General features: G+C 39.1%; 1 protein-coding gene across 4 annotated transcripts in view; it reads left to right on the top strand.

The window, feature by feature from the left end:
- The first annotated feature begins 1,204 nt into the window (after window positions 1-1,204).
- LOC133143926 (polypyrimidine tract-binding protein 2-like) overlaps window positions 1,205-22,137 on the top strand; it is a 49,456-nt gene continuing 28,523 nt past the window's right edge. For 2 of the 4 annotated variants that reach the window (XR_009710511.1, XR_009710510.1), the window contains exons 1-11: window positions 1,205-1,322; window positions 2,429-2,456; window positions 3,504-3,564; window positions 3,684-3,856; window positions 3,943-4,083; window positions 4,173-4,328; window positions 4,450-4,560; window positions 4,641-4,848; window positions 5,163-5,278; window positions 6,631-6,664; window positions 7,178-7,270. Coding sequence is in view for 2 of the 4 variants with exons in the window: in XM_061266205.1 (XP_061122189.1) it covers window positions 1,315-1,322; window positions 2,429-2,456; window positions 3,504-3,564; window positions 3,684-3,856; window positions 3,943-4,083; window positions 4,173-4,328; window positions 4,450-4,560; window positions 4,641-4,848; window positions 5,163-5,278; window positions 6,631-6,664; window positions 7,178-7,270; window positions 7,785-8,001; window positions 8,178-8,255; window positions 8,333-8,462 (1,554 nt within the window). In the remaining 2 variants the exon portion in view is untranslated. Of the gene's footprint in view, window positions 1,323-2,428; window positions 2,457-3,503; window positions 3,565-3,683; window positions 3,857-3,942; window positions 4,084-4,172; window positions 4,329-4,449; window positions 4,561-4,640; window positions 4,849-5,162; window positions 5,279-6,630; window positions 6,665-7,177; window positions 7,271-7,784; window positions 8,002-8,177; window positions 8,256-8,332; window positions 9,429-22,137 lie in introns of those variants that run through there. The other 2 variants (XM_061266206.1, XM_061266205.1) reach the window with 2 other exon arrangements.

Raw genomic sequence — 22,137 nt, 5'->3', positions numbered from 1 at the left:
GTGTAATGCAAGCTCAATGGTGGGATTTCTGTAAATACCTCGGGGTGCCTTGGATGCCGAGTACAGTGGTTATCAGAAGCTTTTTCATCAGTGATAAAATAGTTTGTTTGTGGTGGCTCAGAAGCTTATTATGGAACCATATTCCCCCTCCCATTCTAACCGCATTGTTTGTTTGCATATCACATTTGATGGGCTTGTTTTGTCCCCTTTTCCTTGTTATTAATGCCATCGTGCCATACGGGGATTTCAGCCCACTGTTATTTCCTGAACAGCGAGCAGGACTGATAAACGGTAGTGATTTGCCGTTTGACAGAGTGTTTGACAGTTTTCTTATTTCCCTAGCTCAGAGGGCCCCTCATCAGCTAATTTCAACATGGCAGCCTCAGAAGCTGAAGTCTTCAGGGAAATGTCATTTTTAATTAAATCCCAGGTCCTTTTAGATAAGCAGTTGGGTGTTAATTTCACTCAGGGCGTGACGTTGTCAGGAGCCCAGGAGCATGACGTCTGTCTGTCAAGATTAATCATCATGCGTAAACTGTTCGTTTTTTCCTCCCTGTCTTCTTTTCCCAGTAAACAGGCTGTCCTTACTGCCCTGCCAACAAAACCAGGCCATACTTCTAACCTAATGACATGAATGACAAGTGGAATAACCATCCATCCATTTTCGGAACCATTTATCCTCACTAGAATTCCAGGAGTGCTGGAGCCTATCCCAGCTTTCATTGAATGAGATGCTGGGTAGACCCTAAACTTGTTGCCAGGCAATCACCATGTGCCAATTAGGGAATACGATTAATGACAATACACAATATACAGTATTTGTTTTCTTTCCTTCCGGGAACTTGAAAGTTCCACTTCATGTAGCGAATGCTCTCAGTAGCATTGCCAAATTGGTGATTTTTCAGACCCTCCTGATGAAAACAACAAAGATAATGATTTCTTTTCTGGTATTTTGGGGACTTGGCTTTATATTGCAGTCTTGCATAGGCAGAAGTGACACATTCAATATGGCGGACGCGACGACGTATCAAGGCAGAGACCAAAGACTATACGGTACACTGGATTGACCAGTCAAATTTAGATAATTTGCTAAAATTTATATCAGAATCACCCCTGTACTTTAATAAGATTTTATTAGCATTATTATTTTAATCGTGCACTCAAAATCTTCGTGCATTTTCGTCAATTTCCGCTTCACTTCGTCATAAGGTGAACTAAACGCCGCCTCCATTTTCTCGTGTGTATGTTTTTGCACCGTTGATGTAAGCTGGAAGGTACAACAGGACCCAACGCAGAGACACTATATAATCAGAAATGGACGGGTAATTGTTTTGTTATTTTCGAACTGAATGCATTGAATGTGCAAATGCGTTTTGCATTGGGTTGAGTTTGTAATCTCAGCGTTAACTGGTTTCCATAGCCACGCGCAACCTGCCATACTGGGAACGTGCCTCTCTCATTATAAGCTTTGTTTTCTATATTTATTTCAATTATGCTTGCACGCCGGAGGGACATTGAATGCAGTCGAATAATTTAGTAACCACGAGCCAGCTTCTATTTGAATGAAAGGAACGTTCTATTGGGTCACCCTTTGTGTTTCGCCTGCAACGTTTGCACACCTCGCAGTGGCTGAGTGGCTGCCCACTCACTTTGATGAAACTCTTTTACTTCATTATCTAATATCATTGAAGCATGCATGCGTGCCTTAATAGCCTGGAACTATGATTAATCTTCAAGTGAAATGTTGTCAAGTGGAAATCTATTAATAAACAAACTTCAGTGCACTGAAACAGTCATGAAATACATGTTTTGGTTTTAGAAGGTGTAAATATGAAGTATACTCTATATATATATATATATATATATATATATATATATATATATATATATATATATATATATATATATATATATATATATATATATATATATATAAATTGAAAATATGTAGCTGTCAGTCTCATTAAAACCTTTTAAGTTACTTAAGTTTCAGTTGCACGTGAGTTTCTCAATTAGGAAATGCTGCACGATTTATAACGGACCATCTTGTGAATAAATGATCAACGCCAATAATGATGGCAAAACACGCCCATGTATCCCATCCCTAAACAAAACAAAGCCAAATGGGTTGATCCATAAATACTGGGACAATGACACAATCGTCACGTGTTTGGTTGTAAACACATCACCACAAAATGTGCTTTACTTGCAGACTTTCAGCTTTAATTTAAATGACAAACAAATCAGGTGAACACAACAGTTACACAAACTATTATTCCACATGTCACTTAAGTACACCCATTCCATTTTTGTATTTCAATTTATATTTATTTACTATTTTATATCTCCATAGTACACTGAAGAAACAACACTTTGCTCCAAAGTTTTAGCATTCTTTTGATCTAATAAGCAATTATTTATCTTTCAGCATCAGCGACGTTGCAGTTGGAGTGAAGGTAAGTTTGCTTTTTAATCTTTAGTATTTTTTTTCAAAAGATCTACCCTTGTGACTCCTTTTGCAAGATACGCATCTACTTTCATTAGTTTTTATTAAAGCAAAATACAAGCAATTCATAAACCTTTGCCAGCCAATGTTTGGCAGCATATAAAAAAATAAAAATAAAAATCAGCAGTGGTGCAGAGTTTCTCGGGCTTATCACACACAAACCAATCCACACATCACTCACATCAATAACAAAGGGATCATTCTGGCGCCATGATGTGACGTGCAAGTCGGTCACATTCGTCAGAGCGGGCACAGACGGAACAAATGAATCTAGTCATATTTTCTGACGGTTTAGCTGGTTTGGGTTTTGAATCACACATCATGATTGAGTATAGAAACTCCAGATCATCACTCTATCACCAGAATGGCTTGATGTTCTTTTTATCAAATGCCCTGTTGTTGTTTTTTTGTTTCACACCTTTCAAAAAGAATATCTCTCCAAATGTCTTGCGGATCTTCACAATAATCCTTGGCAAGTGTGAGATGAGCCTTTGATTTTTTTTTGTCAGCTGTGGTTTTTGCCTTGGGACCTCTGTCTTGCTTTCCAACTTCATTTCTGCTTTTCTTTCGATCTTTTCCTAAGTCATCACGATTGCAATCCAGTGCATTAAAGTCCTTGGAGATGACTAAAAGTGTTTCTTTTTAGACAGCCAACTTCTGTACTTGCTCAGTAAAAAAAAAAAAAAGATTCTGGTGATGATAGCTAGTCCTTGAATCGAATCCACATATTGAAGGCAAAATACAAGGTGGAAAGGATAGTCAGACATATTTGTTTTATTAGTGTGCGCTCGGTCACTGCAGCAGTTTGTAAGAAAGCACAAAGAATAATCAAAAGAAGTTTTTTGTCAAAGGAGAAAAGTTTCTTTTTTTTATATAGAAACATGTAGGCGTTCAAAGCTATGGTGTAGTTTGCAGCCACCTCCTCTTTCTTTTGAGTCTCCTCCACCTACACATCTTTAATCAATCTGTGCTAAAAAACATGTCTTTTTTTTTGCAGAGAGGATCAGATGAGCTGACTATGTACAACAGTCCCAACAATGGCATGAGCAGTATGAGTGGTGAGTTTTTCCCCCGCCGCCATTTTGTTCTGTCACACCAGCGAATGATGCAAGTTAGATAAGACGATTAGATTAGACTGACCCACGGAATTTTATATTTGTATTTTTTTTTTTATTAGATGGGAGTTCCAGTGGCAGTGATAGTAAAAAGCTGAGGGTAGAGGAAGCACCGCCGTCTCGCGTGCTTCACATCAGGAAGTTGCCCAACGAAGCCTCGGAGACTGAAATCATTGCTCTTGGCTTACCTTTTGGAAAAGTCACCAATATCCTTACCCTTAAGGGAAAGAACCAAGTGAGTGAAAGAAATGGCAAAATCACACATGTGCTTTAGGATTTAAAAAAAATCATTTTTTAAAATTTCATACTCTTCCCTTTCAGGCTTTTTTGGAGATGGGCACTGAAGATGCTGCCATCACCATGGTTAACTACTACACTACCGTCACTCCTCACATCCGCAACGTCCCCGTCTTTATTCAATACTCGAATCACAAGGAGCTCAAAACTGATGCCGGCAATCAGGTTTGTGGTGTCCGAATTCTACATTTTGGAAGGGTCAAATGCTCTTGTCACTCGACATTGGAAATAAATTGTTTGGCCTCTTTTTGCAGCGGACCCAGGCGGTGCTGCAGGCGGTTTCGGCAGTTCAGTCTGGTGCGTCCCCTGCCTCAGATGTCCAGGAAATACTTGCCACCGCCTCTAGTCCAGTACTGCGGATCATCATCGACAATATGTTCTACCCTGTAACACTGGATGTTCTACAACAGGTATTGTGGAATGTAGCTCTTTTTTGAAATAGCAAGTTCAGGAGCTTACCTCTCCGAGATTTTTCTCAGACTTGCAATATTTATTTGTTGTCATTTGAAATATGCGTTTTTTTTTCCTCAGATTTTTTCCAAGTTTGGTACCGTCATGAAGATAATCACATTTACTAAGAACAACCAGTTCCAAGCCCTTCTGCAGTTCAGCGAACCTGTCAACGCCCAGCAGGCTAAACTGGTAAGAAATGAGACCTTTAGCTTCCAGTTGTCAAAATGCAAATATTTAGTGTGGACCACATGTATGCTTTGCTCTGTTAGGCACTTGATGGTCAGAATATCTACAATGCGTGCTGCACACTGCGGATTGACTTCTCCAAGCTTGTCAACTTAAATGTCAAATATAACAATGATAAGAGTCGTGATTACACACGACCAGAGCTGCCTGCTGGTGATGGCCAACCCACCATGGACCCTGCCGTAGCTGCAGCTCTCAGCAAAGACAACTCCCTCCTTGGTAAGATTCCAGGTAGATACAACTTTTCTCTTTATTCCTCCCTTCTATGTCTATGAGACATCTATTTAGCAGAAATTAAGTTACTAGACTTTTTTTTTTTTTTTCGATAATTGAGCTGACGGCTTGTATGAAGGACCAAAATTGCAATATATTTATTTATTTAATTCATTAAAAATTAAAATGAAATGAACACAAAAATATACAAATACAATATATTTCATATTTCTTTATATATATTTTTTTTATTTGAGCACTTTTGGTCCTCCATAGACTCGGTGGCATCTTGATTATTAATTTTTTTTTTTTTTTCCCAAACTTCCTGTCAGGAGCCCTGAACCCACTCAGTGCAGCAGCGGTCGCTGCTGCTGCTGCAGGAAGGGTGGCGCTAGCTGGACAGACAGGGTCCAGTGGGGTGCTCTTGGTCAGCAATCTGAATGAAGAGGTCAGTAACACTCACACCTGATCGAGGAACCATCCACATATTAACACTGCTACCTTTTTACCCATCACCCCACCGTGCAGTTTATCGGTTCATCTTAACCGCGAGTGTTGCCATTTCCAGCCACATTGCTTTCAGCGAATTCAATTCCACATATTACAATTTTTTATCTTGGACAGCTACCTCGGATAAAAGTTTGTCGTGAATATATTGGAGAAATTGACTCGGTGTAATTGTTGCAGTTGTTTTCAAACTCCAATGAGAAGGGTTGAGTTTGCCAGAGGCAGCAATACAGTCGCATTTATTTACTACTCACCGAGTGCAGACGATGAGCGTATTAAAGAGATAAGATGTCAAGGCTTTGCAGACATATTAAGAAAACAGTACAGTGAACCTGCACTCAATTACCTCCCTCACGAAAAGGAGTTCCGTCTTTTACCTCACCTTTATGTTACGTTGTATTAAATTAAAAAAAGGCCCGATCTCATGGCCATCAGCTTGTCATTCCTGCGTATGAATGCTTGTGTCATTCGAAGTCTCTAACAGTATCATGCTGAAGTTATGATACTGCGCTTCAGTGTTATTTGAGCCTCACGGGCTAAATTTAATGCCACCGTCTTGCTCACACGGGCTTCACATCAACTCTCGCATGTGGCAAATCTCACCGAATGTCAATTGCATGCTCACAAAGCAGATGTTGGCCCTTCTACTGTTTTTTGCACTAATGTTCTCCCTCACTGTGCAATTGTATCTCTACAGATTGCTGCATGTTGTTTTTTATCCCATGGTCATGGCTCTCTTATTATTATTCTTTTTTTTTTTTTACATGAATGTATTTTTTACCCTTTTGCTTTTTCCAGGGTAAAATACATTTATACATGGAAATGATTCCAATTATTGCTAAAAACATCGATCCAAGCCATGATCGCTGACCTGCATTCCAGTGTACTGACCTCTATATTTTTTGTCCCTCCCCTCACTTTTTTATTTCCACCCCCAATTTGCATCCACCACCTTCCCCTTCCCCAACTGTCCCCCCGCCATCCTTTTCCCTTCTCCGTGTAACCCCTCTTCCTTGCTTCACGTGTTGATCGGGGGGCCGTATAACCCTTGAAATCAACCCCCCCTCCCCCTTCCCTGCACCATCTCCTCACCCTTCAAAACCTCTTCACGACTTTTCTCTCCTCCTCCATGACCACCATCTCCATCACTCTCCGGGGGGAGAACAAAAAACACCATTCCTTCTACCTACCTTCGTTCTGGATCGATCTGTCCATCTCTACCTCCGCTCCGCTCCGACTCTTCTACCTCTCTACCTGTCTCACGCTGCTTGTTGCTCTTCTCTCCCTCTAAAGATGGTTACGCCCCAAAGTCTGTTTACCCTCTTCGGTATGTTATCGTTGGCTCTTGCTCTCCTCTCTTTTCTGCTATCTATTTTTTTTCTTCTTCCTATCTTCATCCTCTTTATATTTCTCATTACAATTGTTAGTCATTTTTAATATCAAAATGAAGTGATTCTTAGTATGTATTTGCGTCAGGTAGCTTGTTAATTACCCTCAAAATAATTTTCCAGTTAATTGGTTTGGGTTAATGTTTATAATCACAATTTCACTGCAGCAAACAATAATGCATGGTTAAGCAATATTTATTTGTTTTGCATGTTTTTATTTTTTGCCATATGACCAACAGTAACCTAATAACCTATGTATTTACGAGGCTGTTGTTTTCTCTTTTTAAATATTCTTACCGCACACCTCTCTCTGAAATCTTCCATCTGTGTGCTCCTCTCTTCTCTCTCCTTTGATTCTCGTCTAAGATATCCTTGTCTCCACTGCTGGTTTTATTTAGCTTTTCTAATGACTTGCTTTGTGTCCACCTCCACTTGTTCTGGCTCTCGTGTAGGAGTCTACGGTGATGTCCAGAGGGTGAAAATTCTTTACAATAAGAAAGACAGCGCTCTCATTCAGATGTCCGACGCCAACCAGGCTCAGTTAGGTGAGTAGTTGTAAAAATTGAAAAAGCCTTTTTTTGTAAAATGTCTAAGGTTGTACTCAAAATGAATAACCCTCAAAAGGTACTGGTATAAAATTGGTTGAGCACGTTGAGCTGAAACTGGGAGAAGTTTCAAGTCAATCCACCCAATTAAACATTTTCGTAGAAGAGGAGAAAACCGGTTGAATCAAAGACGACATGTGTCATTCTTGTCCAGGAAACTTGTCTACGAATTGATTACGTGAGAGACGATTTTAATATTTGAATATTCAAACACTTGTGTGTTGTGGTAAAGGCATTTACACCTGCCTGGTTGCATCACCGGTTGTTGTGCCGGAAAAAAAAAAATACATTTATGAAATCCAATTACTGAATTTTCCAATAAGTGGATTTTAGTATTTTTCATTTCTTCATTTTTGAGCTACGGTGGATCGATGGATCGATAAGGAGGGTCCTTCATGGATCTCAAGGGGAAATCCTAGTTTGATTTGAAATGTTTTCCTCTATCCGTCTAAAGCCATGAGCCACTTGAATGGCCAAAAGATGTATGGGAAAATTATCAGGGCCACGCTATCCAAACACCAGACGGTGGCACTGCCTCGCGACGGCCTGGACGACCAGGGCCTGACCAAGGACTATGCGAACTCCTCCCTTCATCGCTTCAAGAAACCTGGATCCAAGAACTTTCAAAACATTTTTCCACCATCCGCCACTCTCCATCTCTCCAACATCCCGTAAGTGTCATTGTGAACATTTCTATTTCTCATGTTCCTGGTTACACCTAGAATTGTTTTCAGATGATCATAGAGCCCATAACAACAAAATGGTAGTTTGCTTAGTTTCGATGTGTCGTTTTATTTCAAATTTGGGTAAATGTGGAGCTGGTGTCACGTCTTATCTTCATTTTCAGGCAAGATGTTACCGAGGATGACCTCCGACTGCTCTTCTCAAACGCCGGAGGCACTGTGAAAGCATTTAAGTTCTTCCAGTACGTATTCATTTCCGACACCTTCGAGAAGTGACGGGTAAGGATGCTTCTGTTTACGCTAGTTTCGTATTTTCCAGGGATCGCAAAATGGCATTGATCCAGATGTCGACAGTAGAAGAATCTGTCCAAGCTTTGATTGACCTTCACAACTACAACATGGGATGTAACCAACACCTAAGAGTTTCCTTCTCAAAGTCCACCATTTAACACTTTGACCCCAAATAAAAAAAAAAAAAAAGATTCATTCACTCAATTGTCAGAAGCTATTTTTGGTTGAGGGAAACGTCATGTTCATCCAAAATTGGGAATGTTGGAGTTGACTCGCCAGCTATTTCCAATACCTCTGGAAAAGATTGACGTTGATTGTTATTCCGTATGATACTTTGATGTAGAGCAGCATTTATTTCTTAATGTAGACAAAAATATACACGTGCCTTATTTGATATCAGCTATCCAGAGCATACACATTTATTAAGACCCCCCCCCCCCCCCCATATGCTTTTTATACTCATGGTTTGTTAGACATGACAACTCTTTCGAGCATCTTTCAGGTTGTTTGGATTTTTCACTTTGGATTGTGGAGTATCCATTTCTGATATTTACTTTAACGCCAGTCCCCAGCCAACAAAGTAGTGTGTTCTTCTCCTTAAAATTTTAATAGCATTCCTACTCTCCCCCTGCTTCTGTATTTTCAGTAATGACTTTTGGTGACAATGTGGCTTGCATATTTTATGGCTGGTTTTCAAACATTCGCTGTCTTTTCCATAGCAGTATGATATTGTCAATAACATTTTGTTTGAAGCAATGTATGGTTACAAAACAGGTTACTTGAGACTTTTACTCAGTTGGACCAAAGTTTCCGTGCCTTTAGTATTCCTGTGATTAAAAGAAGAAAAAAAAAAAGAAGTTGGCATTTGCAGAAAACTGTCCTCGGTTTCAAGCGTTTCTAAATTTCTCCTGAGTATTCCTAAAATGACAATAACTAAAACTTCTTTGAAATGAATATAAAAATGACGTAAAAATGATTATGCATACTTTCGGATTGTCTCAATTTGTAAGGGTCTTTCTTAATTCAAATGTGTTTTCCGATTGAAAAGTTATTTACTAAGAATTTGAGTCATCTTTTCTGCATTTTCTTCTGTAGCATGCTAAATAAAACTTTTCTCAAAGTTCTTCTTTCATCTCTGGCTCTCTTTTCTCTGTCCTTCTCTTTTCACTTAAAAGTAATCATTAGTAGAAATGAACTTCCATTTTGGAAGAACTGCAGTTGATAGTTATCGGTCATTCGATTTTTTTTTTTTTTTTTTTTTTTTTTTTTAACAGGGCTGGCAGTGAACGAGTTGATGAGGAAGTTTCTGATACCATTAATTTCTTGGATCATTCTTCTTAATGTTGTAACCTGTAAATTGACAATCTAGTTAGCTGATGGACCTCATGTATTAAAAAAAAAAATTGTAACCTCTGCCAGTAGTCATGAAGGAAGTGCTGGCTGTACACTGATGTCCTCTCACTCTCCAAAAACGACTTCAAATTGGCCATAGTGGCTAATGCTTGTCCATCCCCTTGTATGTTAGTGCCCTGTGATTGACTGTCAATTAATCCAGCTTTTATCCATCCTCCCACCCGAGGTCAGCTAGGGTTGACACCTGCTTTCCAATGACCCTGAACACGATAAATGCTATTAAAAATGAATTCATGAATACATTGAAAATATAATTACAATGTCATGGTTCATTTTTATATGAATGGACCTTGTGTTTAAAAGCTGTAGAATTTAATTTGGCCATTGCTTTATTTTGTGTTCCGAAATGCATTTAAAATGAAAAACATGTTTAACAACACTTTACAGGTGCAGTGTCAAAAAATATGTTAAGAATACGCTGCCATTTAAAATGCAGGGATGCCTGAAGGTGTTTCATGTCAGAATGATGACAGCTCAGTTCAATTATGAAGCAGGCGTGTTCTTCACATCATGGTATGCGCAATTACAACATAATTAACTGTGTGCATGTGTGTTTTGCATGTGTGTGGTTACCATAGCAACAAACCTCCCTCTTTGGGTTATGGTCAGTTTTCTGTCCACAACAACCTGTAGGAGATGGAAACATCCTCATTTGATGCCTTATTTAATTTCTTATTGACAAATGCCAAGATGCCTAATGAGCCAGTTTTCTACTTTAATGCATGAAATCACATGACTAGTCCTCGACTGCGCCGTATAACAGCCCCGGGCTTTAAATACGCGTAGCCGAATCAACGTAGCTCTACCGTAATTCTAACAGTGCGTGGATATAAAAGTCTACACACCCCATGACCTCAAACCTTGTCTGTGAAATCTTGCCTGTCGAGAAAAGCGCTCCTAAACGGACAGATTAGAAGCCACATCTCAGAGCTTCATATAAATTCTTTACCTGTCATGGCCACCTGGAAGTCAAGTAGTGTCAAGTTATTGCTTCCTCAAAGGGTCAGTGGAATTGACCATCCCCTGCTTTTCTCTCCTGAGGCGACGCACCACGATTTCTTATAAAACGTGGTTCTCACCTCACTCATCCTACACCACTGACGATACCACATTCCCTTGGCCTGCTGGTATCCATCATCTGTCTCCAGAGTCCCTCACCGCTTGTGTTCACCAGTGGGTTCAGGGATTACTACCAAGAAATGGACCACCGGTCAGCCGAGTCAACATAAGATCACTCGGACTCACAAACCACACCACCACGATTCAGTGACGGCTCAAATAGTAAGCAAGAGATGTGCTAGATGGTGTCAACCTGCTAGGGGTACGAGCACAATGATGGAAAACAAGGTCTTAGTATTGATTAGTTGTGACCTTCCATTCCATATTCCAATTTAAACGATCACGTTGAATTAATAGCACCAGTTATGAACTGAAACAGTTTAGAATCGGGGAGAAATTATCATAAGGATACTTTTGGTCCATCGTTTTCTTACAAAGTACACATAGCCCAATATGGAACACAGTTGGACGCACAACACTGCACCAGCGTAACTATCATTGAATTTCTTCTACATTACCGGCTCTAACACAGCAAACCACAAGGGTGTGAAATTACAGCTTTTATAAGAAATGAAGTTGCATCCTCCAAGTTCAAAGGGTAGCAAAGCTGTTATGAAATTAATTTTTCAAAGGAAATTTGTAGGAGTCGTAGATAGGAAAACACTTGGTGTTATTATTGCGGTTGGTTGCTCAAACGCCCTTTTTCAAAGTGATCTCTTGCATTTATCAAATGTTAACATGATTCAATGCAGTCACACATTGTGTGTAATTTCACTTTCAATTGACCGTATTGATCGCTCCGTCTTGGGTCATTTAAGATCTCTGATAAATGTTGACGAATGGATCGGGTAGGAGCTCGACTTGGGCTTTGGAATCGGTTGAGGTACGGCTGCAGACCAAATAAAGTCTTTTTGTAAAGATCCTAATCTTGCTGATTATTGTCGAGAAGCCGTTGAGCAAGATTTGTATTTTCACTCTTCAGAATTGTCCAATATTTCCTTTGCTATCATCATCTTGGGTGATTTTAGCTTTGTCATTTTTTTTTACCAAAGACATTCTAGAGCCAAATAGCCTAAGATCAAGTAAAGAACCATCTTAAAAAAAAAAATCAAAAAATGTCTCTCTTTAATCCATGCCAATATGCTTTTTCATATAATCATCCCCCTTCCATTCCCCTTGCTGCGTCTCCATTTAAGTGCAAACGGAAGCATGCCTTTTTATTTCCGAAGACCGTTCTAATGTATTTGGCTGTGTAGTGATCTGTCTTACTTAGGGCGTGTTAACTCAAATTACATAAAATATGATCGCTTACAGCATGATGGTTGTTCTTCTCGCATTGATATAAATAAAGGGCAATATGCACTTAAATAGCATCCATTTTAAAGCACATCATAGGGCATGTTTGACTTTCCGGCCCATTAATTTTAATCAGTATAACCCAGGGACCTTAGAAAGTACGCATTAAAAATTGATTTTGTCCCAGCCAACAATGTTTTATTCTATTGGCGGAAAAGTGCAACTGGTTGTGTGTTTTTGCACATTTCCTTCTCTGACCATTTTTCTCTTTCCGTCTTTACCTGCATACAACGGAAAAGCTTTATACTGCCAAATGACTGACTGGGAGATTTTAGCAGTTGATCCTCTAAGTTCTTTAAATTGCATGGAGCGTGGATCTTGAGCACACCACACAGATTCTCAATTATATAGAGATCTGGGCAATTTGGAGGCCCATATTGGACTTGTGTTCATGAAACCACAAAATCTCTGGAAACCGGGAAAATGCGTTATTTTTATTTTCTTCAAGTATGGCAAATTCAAAAAAGCTGGTTACCCAAAACTCAGTTGTCTCAAATCTTGTTGTTTGTCCTGACATACAGTTCATAGAAATATCTCCAAAAAGCACCAGGGTTCGTATTTGAAACGAAATGTTGTTGTCGCTATAAATGATACTATAGTGAAAACGTCTGATAATAAAAAATAAACAAAAATTAAAAATCAAGTATTTCTTTGTGTGTTTTGGCCTCTGTTGCCTCGCAGCTTACTTCGGCTTTTATACTGTCGCTTAAAATCGTTTCTTTTTTTTTTTCACGCCTTTTACTAATAGAACCCGATGGGCAAATATTATGGTTATTTCCCCAGCAATCTGCTGCAATTGAAATCCCATCGCGACAGAATGTTTCTTTTGCCTGAATTTTTACTTTATGGCATCATAATTTAAGACTCATTTTTCTAAAGAATCACCCCTGGAAACAAAAACGGCCCGGTGATATTTTCATTTTCCTTCATTTTTTTTTTATTCCATCTTCCAAAGCCCACACTTTATACAACTTTACAATCTTTATTTTATTTGCAATTTTTGGCCCCAAGGTGAAGAGAGAGATTTGGCAAAGGCTGTAAAAATCCACAGTCGCCTGTTTTTATGCGTCTTACTTCACTGAGGAGTTGGGAAATTTATCGTCGCTGTACGTCACTTTGCTTTTTATGACCGGCATTGATCACTGAGGTGTACAACCATTATCTTGCCGGGTACATTATTTTCTCCGTGTTTTTCACCTCCCCCACTCCCTCAGCACATGATAGTGACACATCCGAACACAAGACGATCCGCCTTTAGAATTTCTGATAAGGACGAGCAGCTGTCTGGGGTCGTCGTACTTCAACACTTTAACAAATAGACCATTTCTTGCATTTTTTTTATAAACCTGTTGACACACACTTACTCACATTTCTCGGTGCAAGAATATGATTGCTTTTCCGTGTAGGAAATAAAAATAGGATGCTTCTACAATAAAAATCAGTGTGGCTCACTTCAAATCAGTCTTTATTGTCATTTCATTCGCAACATTAGAAACAAAACTAAAGTCAAAGGTTGCTTTTTATATAACACAAGCGGTAAAAGGTGCTCTGCAAGTCAAGTTGAGACCTCGGAGAAGCGTGCGTACGTACATAATCTCTTAATTAAAACCAAGGCAATGAAATTGGGAACATTTTGTGATATCCACACTGGCACGCCCCCTTTACACAAACACCATGACATTTATAGAGATATTAAAACCAAATCTTCCAGATTGCCGTATAAAAAAGGTAATTTACAATATTAAACTGACTTGTATCTATATGCAAATGACTCCCCTTCCTGCAACCTGCTTGAATAATTTATGTAAGAGCTTTATTTGGGAAAATGAGGTGTCTAAAATAATGCTATAAAAGAGACTATTAAGATCCTCACCAGTGTTCGTTCCTCTCCCATTTCATTTCTTTTCCTCTCCCCAGATTTTATTTCATTCAATTACACCAATAGCTTAGCCTTCAGGTAGAGAACTGAGAAGAGCCAACATTCATGTTATTGCCTTCTTTTGTGAACACCCCCCCATGGGTGTTTCTCATATTTGTTCTTCCCTTTTGCTATCAATTATAGTGAGGCAGGCGTCCTCCAGGCTCTGTCAATAGGCACCAATGTCATTCCCCCCCCCCCCCCCCCCACCTTTACATTTGCCCCCGTTTCTTATGTCTTGCTTGCTACTTATCGGATGTCTTGTGTGAAATATCTCATCGCAGCCCATCCTTGAACCCTGCTGGGTTTTTGATCGCTCTAGCATGTTTGCAAAGACTGCATTGGTAGATGAGATCCCAAAGTTGTTGTTATTGAGCAAGAGCATGTAAAAGTCATCACATATCAATTTGAAAGGATGACGTAGTGTTTTGTTACAAAAGTGGCTGAACTGTGTGTGAGTTTACAGTGGCCAGTGGTTCCATAGTTGGCGCTGGTTCCTAAGCAACCAAACAGTAGCCTGATGTATTTTTGCTACCGTATTTTCCGGACTATTAGGCGCACCTAAAAACCTCGAATTTTCTCAAAAGCCGACAGTGCGCCTTATAGTCCGGTGCTCCTTACATATGGACCAAATTCCTAAATTTAAACTGTCCCGAAGCATCGTGTCATGAAATCAATCATAAGTGGCCCGCTGAAGGGTATGAATCATGAATCAAAAAGACTATGGATCTTTATTTTGTGATTACAAAGTAATTTGTCGTGTCTGAAATTGAAATAAAAAAGATAAAATGGAGAATGATTTGGTTTGGATTAAAAATCTGACATGATGCATTAATGGTGTGCCTTATAGTCCGGTGCGCCTTTAATAAGGACAAAGTTTTAAAACGGGCCCTTCATTGAAGGTGCGCCTTATAGTCTGGTCCGCCTTAAAGTTTGGAAAATACGGTAGTTTATTGGAAATCACTGGCTTTACTTAATATAATATGGGGGAGCCAGGATATGATAATTACATTTCTTACGTAAATAAGGCTTTTTAAGATTCTTTCAGACATTTCCCCCAAAAGCCCCAAATCCATTATTTCTTGTGAATTGCACGTACGCTCTGGTTGGCAAGACCCAGGCAGTGGAAATACTGTACTTCTTGAGTTATTGAGTGCTTGGATGCTTACCTTGCCCTGGGCAGGCCCTGACAGAATGCTTCTGGCTTTTCTAGCTTTTTATTTATGTTACTTGTGAAGTCACCCCATGGCTCTGTGGTACACTATAGCTTGACTTGAATGCAGATGGGATGGATTCAGGTTAGTGACCGTGTGGATTCTAATCTCTCTACATACTGTTTATGCCCTGCAATTGAGTATTGTGCGCCTTAAGCCAGATGGAAAAGCTCAGCCTTGACCCTGAACAGGAATATGAATGGATCTTGCTTGTTGATGCCCTTATTTTCCCCAAGCAAGCCTTTCTAAGAACTCTCGGTATCATTAAAAATCTCAACCAAATATCTTGTTACTCATACTATTAACAGTCAGAAATGCTCTATGCAGTTCATTCATTTGCATGGTGGGGACCTCAGGAACATGAAGCGAAGGTTTCAAACACCATTATTGCCCCGAGACGAGCTATGATCATGAGTGAGTCACATGCCGAATAATGAGGCAGCATCAGACTCTTGGAGGTTAGCAGAGGTGCCATCTTGACGCCAGTGCCTAATTGACGATTATGTAGAGTACACGGTCTGGGCAAAATGTTTCATTTTAATGGGGTGATTATTGGCAGGAAGGATCTGCGGCGGAGAGGCCCGACAGTGGCCTCAGAGGGACAGTAGACTGTAGGGGTTTAGATCAGTGAGTGAGGTGAGTTCACCAAGGTAATCTAATCTCCTGCTTCTCCTGCAAGGGGCTATCAGGAAAATAAAACAAGATTAATTTCCTGTTTCTTCGAGTCAGGATATGTACCTTGATGTAGAGGGGTGCCACTGAGGGCAAAAAGAAAAAAAAACCCATCTGGTGTACAGACATTGCTGATATTATCACATTTTAATATTTTCCTCCATCAACCTACACTGCTAGTTGTATTTAAGCAGACAACAAAGAAATTTGCATAACAGCAGGTCTGTAAAATCTTTGTTGTCTACTCACACTTGACAACAGTAGTCATATTTTATTAATCGTAGTTAGGGTCCAAAAACAGTCGGACACTGACGTACTTCAAATATTAAACGTCTTGTTTTCTTTTGAAAGTTCTTAATGATAAAAATCTATGTGTACCGTATTTTCCGCACTATAAGGTGCACCTAAAAACCTCCAATTTTCTCAAAAGTGCGATTTATATTCCGGAGCGACTTTTAGTCTGAAAATTCCGGTACTTTCAATAATGTATGAGCAGTGCTCAAGTGTAACAGCAAGCTACTCGCACCTGGTTGCAAACAAAAGCGAAATAATCCACCTTGCATCAGCAAGCCTAATTGCAGCTCAGTTTTTAAATGGCTCTTAATCAACGCTGGTTTATTTTGTTTTGACGGGTAAGAAAATGGGAATTTGTTTCAATAAATGGACTACAGTGGAAAATATGAAATGTTCAAAATGCTACAGGACTGTTTACTGAGATATACCTTTAATATATGCCAATGCCGCAGAGAAAACTACTGCCGGAGGCGGTGTGTGATATTCTTTCTTCACTAAAGGGGGGAGGGGGATCAGACCATAATCCAAAGTAGCCCACCGGTTTCTGACAGACCTCCCATCGAACATGAATGGCCAATTACGTTAATAAACACGCCAATGTATGTCAGTGGTGAATTATTTGGATTAATATGCATCATTTCTAGAAATGTGCATAAATTCTGGAAATGATTATTTTCTAATCTCACTTGTGCCCCCAAGGTATGATTCCGGGTTGCGAACCAAAATACAAAAAAATGAACTGCTTCATTATTATGCGGAGGCTGCATGAAGCATAAATGAGCTTAAATGTATGACAATACCGATTTAATGGACTAAAGTTTTTATTCTTCACCAGTTAAGTAGCACTTGATATCAGTAACCTTTACGAAAAGCCATTTGAGTATTTTTTTGAATTTAAGCACTAGTACACTCTTTCTATGGGAATGTCTTACAAGTTTTTCTTCCGCTACTAGTGGCATGCTTGGCCAAATAGTAGCTAGCTGCACTAGTAACACTAGTACCCAACTAGTAGCTCCTTAATACCCACTAAACACACCTAGCGGCATTTGTGAATAGATGTAACTAATGATGTGTAGTCTTGTTAATGTTAGTTGTTGTTTGTGTTTCCTCATTGTTAATTGGGCAACAAGTAATAATAGTCATGTCTGGGTTTTTTTTTTTTTTTTTTTTTTTTTTGCAACTGCATATTTTATAGATCTTTGGTCGATGATTTCTTAAATGAATAATTACTATTGTAATAAGTGAAGGTCTGCGTGAAAGCACGGATAAGAAGGAGGCGTTGCTGTCAGGCAATTAAGGTGACGAAGATGCCATGTGAATGCAGACCGTTTATATTTGATGAGACTCTAATTGCACTCCGATAATAAACTCACACATGGGGGAAACACTTGGTCAGTCAGTAAATAAAACCAACCTGCCAAAACATTTCATTTTGACCTGGATAAACAGAACGCGCGTAGAAAACATCCCCAGATGAGAACCTCAAATCGATCTTTGTTTGAAATATAAAATCCTCTATCAACTGTATATTAAATACACAAATCTTATCAATAGCAACAATGATCTAATTACTCCTCTGTAATATTTAATATCTTGTTCCTCACCCGAGCCGTGAACCAAAAATCCTTCTGTTACCATGCTCGTATGGCGTCGGCTTAACAAGGTCTCCTCGGAAATAATTTCCAATACAAAATGTTCGCCTAATTGCCACTAGTTAATAAGTTTATTTTAGGCACATGCTTGGGTGCTTCTGTTTTAGCTCAGAGTGGTCTAATATTCTCCATGGGATTGTGTGAGGAATTAAAACGAAGACTACAGTGTACTAATTAAGCAGCGAAGGGAATATTAGAGCCAGAGATTATTCAAAGGAAAGTCTGTTGTCTGAAAGGTTACACTGCATGCCTGACGCGCCTTGATTTTCAATTTCCGGTTGTCCAGAATTAAATTAGTTAATATTTTAAGCAACATCTCCGGAGTTCTTAATTACACGTGTATATTAAAGTTACCCGATAACACACCAATTACTGACTTGACTTAAGCATGTATAAAAAGTTAGGTCTGTGGCAAGTCGAATAATAAAATAATTTATAAATAAATAAAATAAACAATCCTATGAAAGCTTTTGACAATTTAGTGATTTTATTTTGTCTTGTGATATCCCCTCCCTTTAGTTTATATTTGTTCTTTTCTCTTTGTCCGTTCCTCCTAAACCACACACTGTCAAAGAAAAAATCAAATTAACAGTACAAGAGGCTGAGGCTTTTTTTTCTTTCTATAAACAGTAGGAAAAATCTACTTCATAAAAAAAAAAATAATAATAAATGGCACGACCTGAGGTTTTCTCTGTTCTTTGAAATAAAATCAAATCATACACGTTCCGTTCTGAGGATTTGACATAATGTCGACTCTTGACTCCCAAGAATGTCATTTTATTTCAGATGTTTAAAGACTCCCTTGGAGTGAAGAGCGCACCGACATGTTTCTTTTCTCGGCGAGGGAAAACTCATTAAAGAGTGCGCCACATAAGATCGTGACACGAGAGGTCCGTAGGATGGGAAGTTCTGAACCTTCCAGTTAAGATTAGAATTATTGAGTCACAGAGGTGCGGGAAAACAGTCTTTGAATATGTATCAGTCGCTTTTTTGAATCAAAGACTTTGAAAAGAAGAAATGGCTGGATTTTAAAGCAACACAACTGTTGCCACACAGCCTGATTCATTTAATCTGGCCCTCCTGCTGGGAGCATGTTCCCGAGAGAGACCGTCTGGGTTTGTTGGCTAATTGGGGTGACTTAAACAGAATTCGGTGTGTGTGTGTGTGTGTGTTTGGGGGGTGGCAGGGAGGTGTTCTGGCTCACTCCCTCTGCTATGTTGGAAGAAAACCAAACATTTACTCATTATCGTCTGCAGTCATTTCTAAATATAATATGTGACCACCACAGGCTTTGGGAACTGTTACATGCTTCAAGTCTTCGTGTCATTTCATTTCAACATGTTAGAACATACGTCGTTTTATACGATACGTTTCTTTTTTTTTTTTTCTAGATATTTGTATACGTTATATAAAAAAAACGTTTTACCAATTCAAGTTGAAATCAGCTGAAAAATATTTGTTTATATATATTATTTGTATTTTCATATATGTTGTCAAAAGAGAAGGAAAGGAGCTATTCAAAATGTTATTCTAACTTATCTTAATATTAAATTCCGAAAATCTGACAAGTACTGTCAGCCAATAACGTGAGACCGTCAATGTATGGCTGATCCAATGAAAACACGAGTAACGGTGTGTCAGCCATGAAGTTGCTTAAAATATAAGAAAGGTCAATCCTATTAAAAGATGGCAGCTACACTCTAATTAGTCAATGATCAAAATGATGTCAAGAAAAAAAAATCCAATTTTCCCTCTGTAAGAAGAGAAAATGTCAGTGAGGGGATGTTTTAAGACGTGATATATATTTTTTTCTCATGAAGAAAAAAATAGAATGGAATACTTTCTTTTGTTTGAACGTGTCTGTGTTTTTCTTATGAAATCTAAAGAAAAAATAGTTTCCGACAGCATGATACAACTCGAACTTTTAATGACTAGCATACACCCACAAAGGATTCATGCAAAGAACAATTTGAAAAGTGACATTATTAAATCCATATTAAATAGGCTCAACTTTCCTTGTTTACTTTTACCCCATTCATCCAGTGATCCCCTTTTTTTTTTTGTTTAGATTACGTAAAGTTTTATTTCATGTTATGTCTCCTATTGCGTATACCTTTTGCAAAATTACCACTGCAGAGTGATTTGCATCCATTTATCCACCTTTCATATTTGCACTAACACCACTAAATATTGTTTTCTAAAACATGCCGAAGATGACGGCAGGAAGGGTTGAAACTGAGCAAGACAAGTGGAGTAAAACGAAACGCAGCCTCCAGCAGGGCTTTGGTACTTGTGGAGTTTTCTTCTGCAGGGTGTCCCTCCAGCTTAGGGGTCATTGACTCCACAGCATTGACTCCAATCACCTCACACTCCATTGGCTAGCTGCACGCCGCTAGGCCTGCTTTCTGCTGTGCGACAAGCACGCACACACATGCCGAAAAAGCCATACTAGAGCCGGAAATGAGGAGCATGCAGAGTAAATACATGAGTAGGGGGAAGCCAATAAGTCACAGGTGGAATGGAATACAGTAGAACCCAAGAATACCTTCGCATCTGAAACAGGAATGCCAAACTAATTATAATTCGGAAAACCAATAAAATCACGGCAGACCACTAAAATCATATCGACAGTTCGCCAGTGAGTGCGTTAGGAAAATAAATCCGCTTTTTTCGTTTTGTTTGATTTTTAGCGGACAAAAAAATATCCACATAAGGGAGAGTAAATAAGAAATAGAATATTGTTACATGTGCGATAGAATTTCTGTAATGGAGACACTTCTTAAGCTCAGTTATTGTTCTTTTGTTGTCTTCACTTAGCAAAAATGACCGTTATAAATGATGCACTGGCACTCTTTGCCATTCCAAATTCCCAAGGATCAATTCATACTGCTATTCATAGGCGTGCTGTCAAGGTAAAATATGAATAACATCAAAAGAATTGATAAATAAAATGAATAAAAAAGAGTAATATAGTCAATAATAGAATTCTCATAACATGTTCAGTGCAAATAGGAGGAGATTCAGGAATAAATAAGATTATGCAAAGTCGAATAATGTTAAATGTACAAAATAGCAGCGGGTTATGGTATCAATAACAGCAGGCACAGCGCAATACTGCACAGTAGAGCAGATTGCATCCTGTGTTTCAGTCCTTGTTGTGTTCAGAGAAGAAAAAAAGACCATGATCAATTGCCATGATTTTTTTTTTTCTATGCACAAAAAAAAAGAAGTGGAAAGATGTTTTTGTCCTCCCCAATGCCAAAAACTAGTTCTCTTTGCAGAGCTGTGGCTTTTCACAGAATTCAACATACTTTTGATTTTCTCTCCCGAATCTCAGTTGTACTGACATCATGAACTTCTTTTGACGGAAAAATGAAAAATGAATCACTTTCCGTTCCCAACTCGCATGAATTTATTAAAAGCAACTCGGGACTGTCTTTCGCAACTTTTTCTTTTTGCCAGCGTTTGCCTGTTTGTTTTACCCAATGCATTGAATAACTGGGTATTAAAAGTCTACACACCCTACGTCTCCATTCATCGTAAAAAGAGTAGAGGAATCTGAATTATTTATTATGTTTAAATCATCCAGACTTTGATGGAAGACTGTGGTTTCTTTTTCTGGAGTCTGTCTGTCCAGTATCACCTTCTTGGTGTCTCCTACCGGCCCTCATGCCCAGTGTTGTCTCCCGTTGCTTTCCTTTGTGAAAGCTTTGACAGCCTTGGTATTTGGCTCATCCAGTCATGCCTGGTGGCATTGAGCCCCCCTGCAGCACCAACCCCACTGTGCTGGCCTACCCATCTGCCTGGTGAAATGAAATTAAAGCGGACTTGATGGCACAGTCATCCTCTCCCCACCCAGAGGCTGATTGTATTACCCAAGCATAAACTCAATTTGGTACTTTTCTGAGGCCATCAGAGAGGAATTGATTAGGATTTAAACTAACAGGGCCTGCTACATATCCTCAGCCAACATTGGTGGCATTGGGGAAGCCATTTTGTTTTAACTAGAAATCAGTGACAATAATCGCAATACTTTATTCAAGGCATTATTGATGAAAGTTAAGAGCCTTGTATTTGATCATAGCTTATGTGGATCTGGAAGGATGTTGACAGATATGAGTGGAACCGGAAAAGAGCCGCACTGGTGAGCTCGAGGTGCTCAGACGAGCCCCTGGGGAGGGGAGGACAGGAGAGTCAAAAGGTCTCAAGAGTGACAATCTCGAGGTGTCCTGAGTCAGCAGTGACGGGGAGGTCA

Source organism: Syngnathus typhle, linkage group LG19 (genome assembly GCF_033458585.1).
Source record: "Syngnathus typhle isolate RoL2023-S1 ecotype Sweden linkage group LG19, RoL_Styp_1.0, whole genome shotgun sequence".
Lineage (NCBI taxonomy): Eukaryota > Metazoa > Chordata > Actinopteri > Syngnathiformes > Syngnathidae > Syngnathus > Syngnathus typhle.
The sequence above is the reverse complement of the archived record's forward strand: the minus strand, read 5'-3'. Positions and strand labels throughout refer to the sequence as shown.